General features: G+C 49.7%; 1 protein-coding gene across 1 annotated transcript in view; it reads left to right on the plus strand.

Annotated features, from left to right (window-relative positions):
* CFAP69 (cilia and flagella associated protein 69) overlaps window positions 1-15674 on the plus strand; it is a 599649-nt gene that overhangs the window by 286934 nt on the left and 297041 nt on the right. The window contains exon 9 of the mRNA XM_078663586.1: window positions 453-576. Within this exon, the coding sequence (XP_078519712.1) occupies window positions 453-576 (124 nt within the window). The remainder of the gene's footprint in view (window positions 1-452; window positions 577-15674) is intronic.

The following is a 15674-nucleotide window of genomic DNA, read 5'->3' on the forward strand; positions in this document are numbered from 1 at the left end:
ATGCTGCCAGTGCACAGATACATTTTTAAACACTACCCTTCAAGTTTTGATTCTTTGACCGCCATCTGTATATAGCCTGACTTATAATGGCAGTGAAAATGTATATAAAAACAAATGCAAAAGGTACTATAATCAAAAAGCAGGGTTCACAGTGAAAGGTGGCAAAGCTTGTTGAGTAATACATGTATGACAATTAAAATGTTTAACTAAGACCTTCTAAAGAAAAAAGAGAAATATATGGAGGTGAAGGATTATCAATAAGGCCACTGATACAGGTAACTTAGCTAGTTAGACTAGGAGCAAAAAAAAGCTACAGAGAATGAGAAGATAAGAGAAGTTTAAAAGAATCTTCAATTAATGTCTGGATCTGCATCTAACGAGGCCTCCATTTTACTCTTCTAATCTTAAACTGAGAAAAATATTTAACTGTATTCTTTCTGATGTTTTTGTAGTGCTTTGAAAGAAGCTTTTGGAAAACTGCTGAAAAGGGGATACCGCCATTTTGACCATCAGCTAAGGAATGACCTTCTTGTGATAGCTACACTTATAGCCGAAAATCCTGACACAGCAATGATTGTAAGTAACAGGGTTTCAATGGTAAAACTATTGACAGATCTAAAGAAATGTACATGTTGACCAATGATGATTCTAGCTTTGCATGTGTCTGAATCTAGTGTTGGCTTTGATATTTGGTATTTGCTAGACACAATGCAATCTAGTTGCTAGATGCTATCTGTTGTGATGTGCTGATCACAATAGATTGTGACATCTTTTACTGGAGGAGACCTATTGTAACAGTATTCCCTGGATGCATTCGTCTGTGACACCTTTCACTCAATGAGACCATTTGTTGCATAATTTGATAGATGGGGTGTTTCTGAGGGATACTTCCACCTGTAGAGCCCTCCCCTATTGAATATCCCAAGGCACCAGAATGGATCTGGAAACTTATCATTGCGGTCATATGCCAGAAGGGGCTTCTGGATCAACCTCAGCTCCTCAGAACTAAGATGGCACCACCAGCTCTGGTCCCTGCTGCCTACAAAAGCACCAGCTTACTCTCAGTGTCTGATGCCTGACTCCGACACAGCCTTCTCCCTCTATGCAGTGAAGGAGATGCTCAGGCATGCTGTGGGTCTCTTTTGTTTATCAGGGTCCCACTACACCGTTTGGAGCTCTGTATGTGTTTCTGCCTCAGATCCCTCACAGGTAACATATGACCCCACAGTTCTTTCTCAAGCAATGCCTCCAATACCTTCTGGTGCCAAGACTGCCATCGAGCACCACCAGCGGAGCCAGTCTCCTCACATCCACCTGCCGAGGCAAAAGCGACCGTAATGCAATTCAGGAGGGAGTTGGCTTATATGGTGCCAAACCTGCCAGACCACCACAAAAAATAAATTGTGGTGGTGGTTAAAGATGGCCAAAATGTCTCCATGTAGATCATATGGTCAGTCAAGGACACAGTGAACTCAATGGCCAGAGACATGGGCTCTTCAGTAACACTGTGAATGCTTGCATGGCTCAAATCAACCAGATTTTCCAATGATGTTCAGGTGGTATTAGTGAATGTGTTATTTAATGGGACACATCGCTTTTGCACGAATCTGGCTTGCCAACTGATTGGGAGCTCGGGGTTCCTTTATCCAAGGCCGAAACTAAGCGAGCCTACTGGAATTGGGTTGACGACCAAGATCTAAGGGACCCAAACCAAGGCAGGTTGACTGAAGCGTTTAAACAGCACAAACCTAAGCCTCGCGTGGAGCCTTACTTGGACTTTATTAAGAAACCAAGAGACAGATCCCTATTTATTCAGTTTAGGTTGGGAAATCTTCCCCTCCATGATTATACCTGTAAGTGGAAGCCCCCGTACCAAACCTCACCTGACTGCCCAATTTGTGAAGGTGTCACTGAAAATATCGCCCACGTCTTCTTTGTATGCCCAGTGTTGGAACTGGGGTCACCAGCTCCCCAAGGGTAGCATGGCACGAGCGGGTAGGCATCCGAAAGCTTATGTGTAAAACGACCATACAGCACACGCAACCACTGAGACAGTAAAAATGGGCACGCAATGAGTGACGCCACTCCAGTTAGTTTGTATAAAAATTAGATAACTTATATAAAGAGCAGAGTCAGGGTAATCAAAAATTACAGTATTATTACCTTATTAGCTTTCCTTTCAAATACATGTATTTCAACACTTGGCAATAAATACTTAGAGGAATAAATATTAAATATTAAATATTAAGTAATAAATAACCACAGGCCTGACCTCCGCCTTGCTTCTTATCAGAACCTGTAAGGAATACATCACAAAGACAACCAAATGACATTGCATCATATTAGTTCTGTAGGCATATTACCCACTTCTCACCAAGCAAGGGTGAGCGTTTTACAGCAGTAAACATGTAAATAAATAACTGTAGGCTTCTCGTAAATACAGCACTAAAGGGGAGAAAACATTTCATTAAGGATAAACAACCCCTTGTGCAGGATTAACCATTTTAAGAATCACTCCCAGCAGGAATGAGCATTAAGCAGTTCCATAGTAGAAGTAGAACTTTTCATTAGGTATGCACCAACATTTCATCCAGGACGTAACCACTTCACTGAGCAGGAGTAAACATTTAATAACAGGTAAACCATACATAAGGCCTAGGCTGAACAGAACACTAGGCGAAATACAGATAATCCCTGGGTTTGGGCCTAGCCCTCGCTAATACTCTTCATCCTGGTACTGTAGGCATTCTATTACATCCTCTAATCAGGGGTTATCCTTTTATGAATTGAGGCCTATAAACTGTGGGCCTTGGGACCTCTAAAACAGTCCAATACCAGGGTAAACACCCCCTTAATCTAGTAGGGACCTTTCATTAGGAATTATCCTGTTCGCAGGTGAGAACAACATTTCATGTAGAGCCATTCATATTCTCAATAGCAATAACTTATTTCAATAAAGGTTAAAACATTCAATTAGCAGAAGTAACTATTTCCTTAATCAGGAATAAACAGGTCATTAGAACCCAGGCCCCATTAGCAATTTTGCGCAGCAAGCTCCTCGAATCAGCAGGGCCTGTAATAAGGTTTTCCTAGCTCCTGCAGCTTAAAAATAACAGCCCCTTATGTAGGACTAAACATTTCATTTACCCAGAATAACATTCTCCTCAAGCAGGGATCAACCTTCCATTAATTATATCTAAACCCTGTGCCTAAGAACCAGTAAGACAATGGCACATGAGCAGGAATTCTCAGGTTGGAACAAAACCTTTCATTAGACAGGCACAATTAACCAATTCCTTGCTCTGTAGTTCTTGATGCAGGGATAAAACATTTCAGTATTCAAGAGTATCCCTGTTGGTAGGTAGAAGTTAGAACACTGGGGCAGGAGTATAAAACATTCCATTAGGTAAGTACCCCATAAAAAGGCTCAACATTTCATGAGAGAATAAACGCTGCATTACTCAGCCATAAACATGCATAGGGCTACACTAACTGGCATGCAACTGTACCCCAGGCAGGGGTTAACTTTTATTAGCTGAGGCCCCCACGGTGTCTTTTGGGGGGGGCCTGGCCCAGTTCCAGTACTTGAAGGGCAAATGGGGCTATTCCCCAGTTCAGGGAGCCTTCTGACACAGCGCCAGGCAGCAAATTCAGGTCCTGGGCACACAGCGCCTCGCTGATGCAGCGCTTGAAGTTAATGACAGATGCTGGATGTACAGCGCTTCACAGTACCTCAAGGGTCCCCAGGCAGCAGCCGAGCTCTCAGGTTCACAACGCTTCGCAGTAACAGTGCTGGTAATGGCTTTCTGGTGTCAGTTGTAGGGGAAGGGAATATGGCAGTCCTGGAAATAGCGCTTCTCTGGTACAGCGCTTCGCAGGGGACACAGCAGTTCTGGGAGCTAGCGCTCAGACAGCAGTAGCGCTTGGGCAGTTTCCACAATAGCGCTCCTGGCAGCCACAGATCCTCAAATGACAGCCTGGGCACTCAGGGTTAGTTACAGCCCCAGCGCTTCGCAGGCACAGCGCTTCTCTTGGGCCATTCCCATAAATAAGGCAGTTCAGGTAGCGCCAGCAGGACAGGTAGTCCAGGGTGCTAGCGCTAGGCAATAGGAGCGCTTAGCCAGCAGGCAGTTTATTTTAGTTGGAAGCAAACCAGCAGATCAGACAGGATAGGCCACACGACAGTGGCAGGTTAGCGCAGGGACCCAGGTGGCGTCAGGGAGCGCAGGAGGGTGACTCAGCGCCAATACCTGGTTGTTTTCTCAATAGTCCTGTGGTGATTTGGTTTCTTCTCGGCGCTTTATGTTTCTTGCGCCCTTGTAAATAGCAGTCTCTGGGTTCCTTGAAGGGGGGGGTTGGAGTTAATGGCTGGTACCAAATCTCCTCAGCCGGTCTCCTCAGGTGGACTCTGAGTTCCCCTCCCGCCGGGCCAGATCAGGGGGTAAGTTCAGGATTCCTCAACACTTGGTAGGCAGCACCTAGGCCCTGTCACTCCCAGTGTCATAGGTCCCTGTCTAGGCCCCACTGCCTAAAACTCCTGCGTAGGTTCTTCCCCAGGTCTGTGCTCCCTCAACCTGACAGGAAAGTTTCCCTCCCTTTCCTTATTTAGTGCCAGTTGACAGTTGTCAGTGGCAGTTGGTGTCAACTCACCTGTTCCAGAAGGTTCCAGGAGGTTCTAGGAGGTTCCACCATTCTGGCTATGGGCAGGCTGGCAGGCTAGCATTGATACATTGTTTGGAGGGTTCCAGCCAGCTCCCGGCTACTAGAATGCGCCCACAAAGACCGCGCTGCAGTAGCAGGGGTCAGTGGCAGCCATGTTAGGGGAAGAAAGCACCTGCACCTTAACATTAGTTTGACATACACAGGGCGTCTCCACTACACAAGGCCTATTCACTTTTGTTACAATGGGGGGCATCCTAAATTAAGGGGGGCAAAAAGCGAAACATTTCTGGGAAAAAGGCCAAGTCCTACACCCAGCCTATGCAAAACCCAGACAGAAATGGCTTAAACCCGTGTGTTTATTGCTTGGAACCAGGGATCATTCCTCAGCACTTAGAATACTCAAGGCTGACACTAGTACAAGCTTAGTGTGTGGGGTTGCCAAATTTCTGAGCTGGGCTTGGCTGATTAGATCAAAGGCTACTAGATAACCTAAGTTTTAGCTGAATCTTTTTAATATTCACAAAGCTGCTAATGTTTAATATGCCTTTTAAACTATTTATTGTAATACGAATGGTTTTATTGTAACCTACTTTTTAAAATGTAATGTCTATGAAATGTGGTTTTTATATTTTGTATGTGCTTTTATGATATTTTGCATATCGAAATAAAGCTTTGATGATATGAGTCAGGTTGTGGTGCCCTACTTTTAAATGGCTTCAGCTATAAATAAAGACACATCTAGAGTCTAATTATCAGTTCACTGTTCAAACAATTAAATGATATTAGTAATTAGTTTTCTCTTACAGCGTTTCTGCCCTTTCTAGTGCCATAAATAGGCGTTGTTACTATTCAGCAATTTAATGGTGGTTCAAGGCTGTATCTGCCTTGCTGAGATTTGAATTCCTCATCTTGTAAGTCCGTGTTTAATATGTTTCTCAATCAGCTTCATCTTTCTAACTATGACCAAAGAAGACATGACGGCTAGCCGGAGATCACGTAGAGAATTTCTACCAAAAGAACACCTAAAAACTGCTAATTTTCAGGTTCACCTGGTTACCTAATTTCACCAGGCCTCCCACTACACCATGGTTGGGCATTCTGGGAGTGGTAGTCTTGGAGTACGCAAGATAAACAATTTTTACTAAAGTGTCAGACTACAGTGACAGGTAGATAAAAGTCCTAGGTGAAACAAGGTGAACATGTTGTCATGTCGCTATATAGTAACCCTATCACAATTGTTATCACTCATATTGGCACAAGGACCACATGCACACACTTGTGTGTCTACTGATGTCGCGTTTTCTAACATCCTATGTGACACACTATGCGCAATCCTCGGCTATAGTTTATCTTGCGTATTCCAAGACTACGACTCAGTGAATGCTCAACCATGGTGTAGTGGGATCCCTGGTGCGATTAGGTAACCTGGTGAGCCTGAAAATTAGCAGTGTCTAGGTTTTGTTTTAGTAGAAATTCTCTGTGCGATCCCTGGCTAGCCGTCATGTCTTCTTTGCTCATAGTTAGAAAGATGAAGCTGATTGAGAACTCGTTAAACACGTACTTACACGATGAAGAATTCAAATCTCAGCAAGGCAGATACAGCCTTGACCCTCCATTAAATTGGAGAATAGTAACAACGCCTATTTATGGCACGAGAAAGGGCAGAAAAGTTGTAAGAGAAAACTAATTACTAATATCATTTAAATTGTTTGTACGGCGAGGTGATATTTAGACTCTAGATGTGTCTTTATTTATACCTGTAGCCATTTAAAAGTATGGCACCGCAACCTGACTCATATGCTAAGTAGCGCAAACTGGGGCTGCCAGCTTTCAGTCAGTGTTGCTCATTAGCAACGCTCCTGTTTGACAGCCTGGGAGGCCTATAAATGTGTGACTTTGCATTTTCAGTTTAGGTATGCGGACCACCACACTGAAATATGTTAGTCTAACGCCTGATGTGTTGGACTTGGCAGGGCTGTTGGATATTATAAAACGGACCACTCAATGAAAATGCTCAATGGAAATGCTCCGAGCATATGGAACTCTTTACCTTGTGACCTTCGATGCAACCCCTCCTTCCCTAGCTTCAAAACAAACCTGAAACAACTCCTCCTCAACAAATACTTTAGGAGGCATTGCTTACCGAGCCAAGATGGTGGACTCACCTTGAGAGTGCTCCCGGACCCCTCTGCCATCCGCTCAACATCCTCATGTCCCGCTGGACATTCTACCCTGAAATTCATCGTACCCTCAGCGCAGCATCTCTGGCTGTACCTCTGGGTGTCCGGAGTCCCGCACTTAACTGCCCGCTGCTCCCAATCGGCCGGCCATGACTCACAGCTAGGATGGCGGCCTCCTCACCCTGTGTGCTGCGCCAACCGCCCTTGAATTGCTTTGCCTAGCCTCCTGCCTGAACGCCTGAAGGGGCGGAAGGCCCTCCCGCAGCCTGTCTGCACAGGGGAAATCGCTGGCTCCGAGTTGGTACCTGTATCCTTCTCCCCGGGCTCGAGTGGGCGCAGCTGAGGCTGCGGCTTCCTGGTTTCACCCGATGGCGCAGGAGGGAGCAGGCCCGGTGTGCGGCAGCCCGGCTGCCTGTGTCTGCAGCGAAGGCTGTGGCTGTGCCCTGGCCCGCCCCCGCGGCGCTGCTGCAGCATCGGCTGTCGTATCGGGCAGAGGGGGCTGGAGGATGGTGGCGGTCGTTCCTCGCCTGCAGTGAGGCGACTCCTGTGATTCGGGAGCCGACGCTTGGTGGACCTTCAGACAGGTGAGTCACTTGGCCGAGGGGGTCCGGGACGCGCGGGAGGCCGGCTGGTCTGGGGACCGGCCCAAGGTGGTGTCACCTGTCGTTTTGTCCGGCTGGGTCCGCTCCCCCTCCTTGACTCTGCAGCTTCTGGGTCGGCTCCCTTGGGCCTTGGTGGCATCCTGTGTGGCGTCCTGAAGGCAACATCGAACTCAAGGCTGGGGGTGACCTGAGGGGTGATACCGGCCGCATACATCGAGCAGCGAGGAGCCCATGGTCGGGCCCCTCGGCCGCTGCCTTGCCCCCCCCGGCCTATCGCCGCCTGGCCTGAGAAGAGCGCCGGGGCTGTTGCAGAGGTGATCCCCCTGGCCTGGCCCTAAAGCCCTGGTTTCACCTCACCATCTCTAGAGACAGTGACACCGGCAGCGACGGCACTTGTCCGTACACACCGAGCGGCGCCCAGTTCCCTGTGACGACCTCCCTCATTGGCCCCTCTTGTCCTGCATCCACTGGGTCTGCTGGCCCGTCTTGCTGCAGCCGGGGCTGGGGTTCCGGATTGGCCCCCTCCCCGCATTGCTACTCATCGGGAGTGAAGACCTGGGGGGCGGGGGGGTGGAAGCGGCCACAGGCCTCGAGCGACCGAGGGCCCATGGGGGCACCTCTTCCACCTGCCCCTCCGGCCTCTCCGGTGCCGCCCTGCCCAAGTGACGCCTGGTGTAATCTGGGAGCCTTGCGGGCAGGAGCCTCCCTGTGGCCCTGGTCCGGAATTCTCCCACCCTTTGTTGCTGGAGGACCATCCTGCCTGAGGAAGTGGAATCGGCCGCGCATACTGAGCGGTGGCAGGTCTGAGTGGGCTTCCTCCTTGCTCTGGCTGCCCCCTACTTGGTCTTGGTCCGTCCGGGGAAGACCACCGCCCCCCTGCTGCAAGGTCCATCTGAAGAGACTCTCAGAGTCCCCCGCCCTGCGGAGTGCCACCATGGGCAGGACGGACAGACTGACCAAGACCCCTGCTACCCATACCAAAATGGACCGTTTCACCACCACAGGTGTGGGGGCGACCGGGGGTACCACAGACCATGAGCCTCCACCGCCAGTGAATCTGTCCACTATCCTACAGGCCATCCACGCCTCACAATCCTCGGTGGAGGTTAAGATTGCAGAGATGCAAGTGGATATCACCCTCATCCGGCAGGACTTCCGAAATGTCGTGGCCCAGATCAAAGAGACTGAGACCCGAATTTCCACCGTGGAAGAAGACGTGGCAAGTGGCTCATCTCCAGCCGCACACTCAGGAGTTGCACCGACAGGCGGAAGATGCGGAAAACAGGTCCAGGCGCAACAACCTCCGCCTGATAGACTTTCCAGAGGGAGCGGAGCAGGGCCGTACGGTGGACTTCCTGGAGAGGTGGTTGCGATCATGGGTCCCTGAGGGCTCTCTCTCCCCATGGTTTGCGATCGAGCGGGCCCACCGTTCTCTTGCCCCCAAACCACCACCAGGTGCGGCTCCCCGACCGGTCATAATGCGGGTTCTGAACTTTAAGGACCGCAACACTATCCTGGCTGAAGCCCGCAAACAGCAAAGGCTCCACTTTGAAAACCACACAATCTTGATCTTCCCGAACTGTATTCGTGAGGTCCAGGGTCAGCGCCGCGCGTTCGGTGAAGTCAAACAAAAGCTAAGAGCACTCAACATCCAATATAGACTCCTCTTTCCGGCACGCCTGCGTGTGGTGTTCGCTAACACCACACTGAGGCTTGGGCGACGGAGGAGCGCCCTCTAAGAACCAGTGACTGGAATTCACCACCTGGGGAAGTGGATGGGCGGCCCGTCCACCCCGTGCCTTCCGCCCCCCCGGCCTCAGCGTAACCGTTCCCGCAGGCACCGTGGCCAGAGACGAGCCCGGTCAGACTCCACGTTGGGCTCCTCTCAACAGCCAATACTGCCTTCTGACGAATCCTCGACTGGGAGGCGATCTGGCTCGACCGGCCACCTGGACCGCGGGGGTATTTCGCCCCCGCCCTCATTGCTGGACCTCCCAGACACAGACCTTTCTCGGAGCCCAATGCTCCTGGGAATCCCTGCTTGAATTTGTCTCTGCCTGCCGTGCCAGGCTCCGAATCCGGAGACAGTGTTTTGACTCATATTGTTTTCATTCTCAACAGACTTGATTATGTACATCCTGTCATGAGGAGGGGGTCCTCCACGCTTTCCCATTCCCCAGCGTTGTAGTTTGGTTTTTAGTTCAATTTGTTCATTGTTAGGGCAACAGATGCTTCCGTTCTGGAAGTGTAGGGTGGGGGACGGGATAGGGTTGGACCGTTGTCCCGAGTTCTCTTTTTAGTTTGTTTCAGTTGTTTTTCAGTTTTGTTGCACCAGCACTCACATGGCACCCCGATCTGCACCCGGTGGGATGCAACGACTTCTCTCTGGACACCTAACCTGGTCTTCAAGCGACCCAGCTTGGGGCCGGGCCTCCCTTTGGGATTTCACCACCACATTGAAACACCCTGCCACTATGCCTGACACACCCTTGCTAGGTGCCTCCCTGCACATCCTGTCACAATGTTAATGGCCTCCTGAACCATTTCAAGCGCATGACTGTATTACGTTATGCACGCCTTGGGATAGAAGTCCTACTACTACAAGAGACGCACTTTTTGGGTATCAACTGCCCCTTTTTGGCACGCTACGGTAACAATAGGATTTGGCACTCAGGGTTCACTCGGGGATCACGGGGGTAGCGATCCTGGTGAAACTTTCTCTTCCACTCGTCACTGTGCATGTCGTTCATGATGCCCAGGGCACCTTAGTGGCACACTGAACGGTAGCTCCCTCAATCTTGTGTCGCTCTACTCTCCTCCCTCAATGTTAACAATGACCCTAGCCAAATCCGCCGACCTCTTAGCAGACCTACCTATGGGTCCCATTTTCCTCAGGGCGACTTTAACGCGGTATCCTCGCCTGCCCTAGACACAACGGCCCCCCTTCCCCTAGTAGACTTGCACAGGCGAAACAGCTGCCGACTTGGTCCGAATTGCTGGGTCTATGCGATGCATGACGTATTTGGCACCCACACTCTAGGCAGTTCATGCACACCTCAGCGGCTCATCATAGGCAGGCGCGTATCAACACCATCTTCGTTCCATCGATGGACTGTCTCATGATTCGAGACGTCTCTATCCTCCCCCATGGCATCTCTGACCACTCCCTGGTAATGATTCACATGGGCTCCCCACTCGCCTCTATGCATCAGATGTGGCAGCTAAATGCTTGGTTCCTTCAGGACAAGGAGTTCCTGAAGGTGGTGGGACGGGAACTTAAACAATACTTTCTGTCCAACGACGGGTCCGTATCCTCCTGGGCACCCTGTGGGAGGCTGGCAAGGCTACGATTAGGGGGGTCGCCAAGGACCAGCTCAAACTCCAGCGGCAGACTCAATGGAGCAAATGACCTCATGGGAGGTGCAGGCTCTGCGCCGTGAGGGTGCCTCCGCCCGAACCCCTGATGCATCCGAGGTGAGACTTTTTGCCCACTTCCGATCGGAGATTAAGCAATTGTCACTGGAAGCGGCCAAACTCCTCTGCCACTTATCCGTGGCCAGGGTGTATGATTGGGGCGACACAAATGGCTCACTCCTCCACTGCTTAGCCACATATCTCAGGGCAAACCGCATAATCCCTGAAATCATGGCACAGGATGGTTTGGAGTGCCGCTCCCCAGCGGAGATGGCCCGTGTCTTTGCTTCATATTACCGCCAATTATATGAGGCTAGAACTCCAACCCCCTCTCTCACGGGTCTACTGGAGGTCAGGAACATCCACCTTCCTCGCCTGGACCCCATCATTCAGGACGATCTAGACCACCCCATCACCCACAAAGAAATTGGGGAGGCAATCACCCTTATCTCCCCCCCAAGACACCAGGCCCAGACGGCCTCCCTCAGGAATATTACGCTCACTACCGGGAAACTCTCACCCCTCATCTTGTGGAACTGTTTCGGGAGGCTGTTGAGAATGGTTCCTTCTTGGGGAAGAGACAGACATGGCCACCATTGTAATTCTTCCCAAGTCCCAGCCGCCCTCTCCTCGATGTGCGGATTACCACCCTATCTCTCTCATCAATGCCGAAGTAAAACGGTTCGCACGGTCCTCGCCCAGCGGCTCAAACCCCATTCATCATTGCTGGTTCACCCCGACCAGTGCGGGTTCATGCCCTCCTGTGGTACCCGGCACTGCCGCCGTAGACTGCAATTGGCCTTGGCCCACCGCCACCTGCTCACCTTGCGATTCTTCTTGTAGACTTTGAGGGGGTTTTTGATTCGGTTGACTGGGTATTTCTGGAGGATGTTCTCAACGAGATGGGTTTCGGTCCCTGCTTTCGTGCCATGGTCAGGGTTCTGTACCCACAGGCTTGTGTCCTGGTGAATAGGGTTCTGTCAGAGCCCTTCGCAGGTTGCCCTCTTTCCCCCCTGCTCTTCTCTCTGGTGATGGAGCCCTTGGCATCCTTGAGACGATCATGCAAGCATGTGCAGGGATGGGATTGGCCCAACACCGAAACTGACAAAATCGCCCTTTACGAGGAGGATGTCCTCATCTATTTAGCAGATCCTGCCCGGTCAGGCCCCCATTGTCTCCGCATTCCGCACACCTTCGAACGGGCTTCTGGCCTCCGGCTGAACCCCGACAAATCGGTCCTAGTTCCCCTCCACCTGTCCCTGGAATGCTTTGATTGGCAGTCCACCATACCACTTCACCGTCAATCATTCAACTACCTAAGGATATGGATGACTCTACTCCCTGAGCTTAGCTGGGCCCTCAACGTCACTCCCCTGGTGAGACGGGCTAAGGTGGACCTACAGAAGTGGCAAACACTGCCCCTGAACCCCATGGGAAGGATCGCCCTCTTTAAAAGGATGGTTCTCCCACGGTTCCTCTACGTTTTTCAAAATACCCCACTATGCTTCCCCAGGACTTGATTTTGCGAATTGGATAGCATGGCCAATAAGTTCCTTTGGGGTAAAGGTAGGGCCCGACTGGCGCTCAATGTCTATAGGATCCCCTCGTTTGACAGAGGTCCGGGGATGACTCACCAATATCTATACTACCATGCCACGCGCCTACTCTTTATACATGACTGGTTCAACGGGGATGGTCTGACCCGGCTTACAGGCTAGAATTGGGGGAATTGGGCCTGACCAAGGTTCAGTCTATACTGTATAGGGCTCCTATCCCGTCCCACTTGCCAGAGGTGGCGCACCAAGTGGACACACACACTGACCGAGTGTACACCCCTGTGGCAGGGGACCTGGATCATGGAGGTTACTGTAGAAGCGTGGCTCAGTGGTTAGAGGCGGCAGACCCGGAAGCTGAGATCAGCCGTGGACCAGGGTTCGTTTCCCCGCCTCGGCGGGTCTTGGGCTAAAAAATTCCACGGACTCGACAATTCTCGCTCCGGTGCCTACTCGACTCACGGGGTCACACTCTGCGACTCTGGGCAATAGCTTGCTTAATCTCCACTACGGCCCCTCGCGGCGGGATGCCTGGCTTTCACCTTGTGAATACCCTGCCGGGGTATCTCACAGGGGAATACCAGGACGGGTTCCCTAAGCAAGCGCCTTGAGACCCCTGGGTGATTCGTGCGCTATATAAATCGAAATACATTTACATTTACATTTACATTTACTGGACTGCGGGGTTTCCAGGCATGGGACCTTCAAGGAATCTCACAACTAGGCGATGTATTGGTGGGGATCATATGCTTTCCTTCAAAGACCTTCTAAGTAGATACTCCCTGCATCAGTCGCAGTTCTACAGGTACCTGCAATTGTGACATGCTCTCCATACGCACCTCACAACAGGTACACGGCTACCTGACCATAGCCCGCCTGAGGCACAGATTATGTTGGGGGACCTGCAGAAGGGTGGCATCTCCCACATCTACCGCACACTGATAAAGAATACCCCTACTTCCTCGGATCATTTACGAACTCAATGGGAGGAATGGGTGGGTACCCTGGAGGAGGAGGATTGGGGCAACACCCGTTTGGCCCCTAGTACGGTCACCCCCTCTGCTAGTCTACGTTTGGAACAGCTCTACTATTTACATGCAGCCTACCTCACCCCGGTGCGCCTTCACCAAGCGGGATTTAGCCCGACCTCTGATTGTACTAGGTGTGGTCACGATCCTGCAGATTTTCTCCACATGGTGTGGACATGCCCCGCTTGATGCGGTTATAGGGGGATTTTGAGGAGGAACTCACCGAGATATTGGGGTGGTAGGTTCCCCACAATCCGAAGCATGCGATCCTGGGTATTACAGATGGGTTGGATGGGTCTTGGAATGAGAAGTTGTTTTTCACTACAGCAATGGTGATAGCCAAAAGGGACATAGCGGCCTCCTGGAAATGCCCCGAGTGTTGGACGCTGGCGGACGGGGGTGGATTGGAAAAATCATGTATGAGGCACGCGGGTGTCCCAAAAAATATCGTAAAGTCTGGGGGAAATGGTTGGGAGGTATGGTTTAATTCCAGAGGGAATGTCCACATCCATGTTGCTTTGCATTTATTCGTGTCTGTAAACTGAGTCGCCCAAAATCTTGTTTGTACTCCTGGACTTTCATGGTGTCGTGATGACTGGCTGGTGTCTTTTTGTCAAATTATTAAAATCAATAAAAATGTGTTTATGAAAAAAAAAATACTTTAACTCCTAGATTATTGACCTTGGTCAATTATCGCGTGTACAGATCTAGACCCTACGATCATAGTCAGCTGTTTGTCTGTTTATGCTGTCTATTAAAGCCTCTCGAATTGCTTCTCTTGTTTTTGGTAGTGCTTTTATTTTCGTTTTTGTTTATGTGCCTGATTTACTGTATTTTCTGTTCACGATTTTGTAAAGTGCTCTAATACCCTATGGGTCTAGCAGGCGCTATATAAAATGTATAAATAAATAACTAATGAAAGGTCAGGTTTTCATGTCCATACGGCATGTTTAAAGAGCTGAATATTGTCGCCGGATTTAATGAGCTAGCATCATTGCATGTTCCTCAAAAATGACTCCATGTCATAGTGTAAGAAGTGGGATGAGAAAAAGTAAAACTGAGTGAAACAAATCTTACTGGTAGCTATTCATAGGATTCCTTTTGTATGCCTGATTTTATGTTCAGCAGTTTCATGAAAACTGTCTATACAAATGAGTGCTTAATTTGTAAAAAAAAAAAAAAAGTAAGTACCAGGGCCCATCTTGGGAGTCCACTGCACCCTGCATCACCCATTGCCCTTGCAAGCGCTGCCAATGACAGAACCAAACACAGGTACTCACCATCACACTTCTACAAGTGTGACAATTCAAACTATTCCAGGCCCCCACAGCTATAATAATGGGGTGAGGGACTGGTGTTAAACACTGTTGTTGTGCTTATTTCAAAATTTGACAGACAACACCACTATGCGGTGGACTATCACTAGAGCCGGAGCTGATAATTAAGTGCCGGTACCGAGCACCAGAAACTACTGCTCAATTTAAGCATAATTAATTGATTAAAAAAAAGTGTAGACTTTTCTTCCCCAGTATGGAGTACTATCAGACAATAGAGCTGAAGTGAACCTTGCATAATATCGCGTTAGATAACCTTGCTTCCCTCACTGTGAAGATGTTAGTTTCTGACGATTTACTAATTTATGCCAGAAAAAGGATACCTCATTCTCAACCGTACTTTCTACACGTTAACGCTATTGGCATTGTAAATGCTACTGTTTTTAGATCTCGTGCAAGCAGCGCGCATGCGCTGTCTCTGCAAGAGACATCCAGTAATCCATATAGGGATGGGAATCCCGCCTGCTGCTTGCCTCCTGCTTGTAATTGGCTTATTTACGATTACTGTGGTTTTCCGGCCTCCCTATTGGTTGCTTGTCCGATACGTCACTTCCGTTTTTATCGGAAGCAGCACCGACCAACTACAGTTCTTTTACGCTGTGGGCCTTTGTCAGTTTCGGTTTTGGGACTACTTGGGCTTTTATTTTTAATCACTGCGGCGCCCGTTCATGGGCTGTGGCGATTTCAAATAACACATCTAAAACAGATGCATACCAACACATCATCACGGCGAGCCTGCTTCACTCTACAATGACAGTGTTACGCAGTTTTCAGCAAACACATCTCCTTTAATTTGATAGGAAGCAGGGCCTATGGAGGGCATTGGCGACTGACCCGATAATTGGTCATACCTTGAATGGTCTCCTATCACACGCGGTATGGCTGCAAGGCCACTGACAGG

Source organism: Lissotriton helveticus, chromosome 10 (assembly GCF_964261635.1).
Source record: "Lissotriton helveticus chromosome 10, aLisHel1.1, whole genome shotgun sequence".
In the NCBI taxonomy this organism is placed as follows: domain Eukaryota; kingdom Metazoa; phylum Chordata; class Amphibia; order Caudata; family Salamandridae; genus Lissotriton; species Lissotriton helveticus.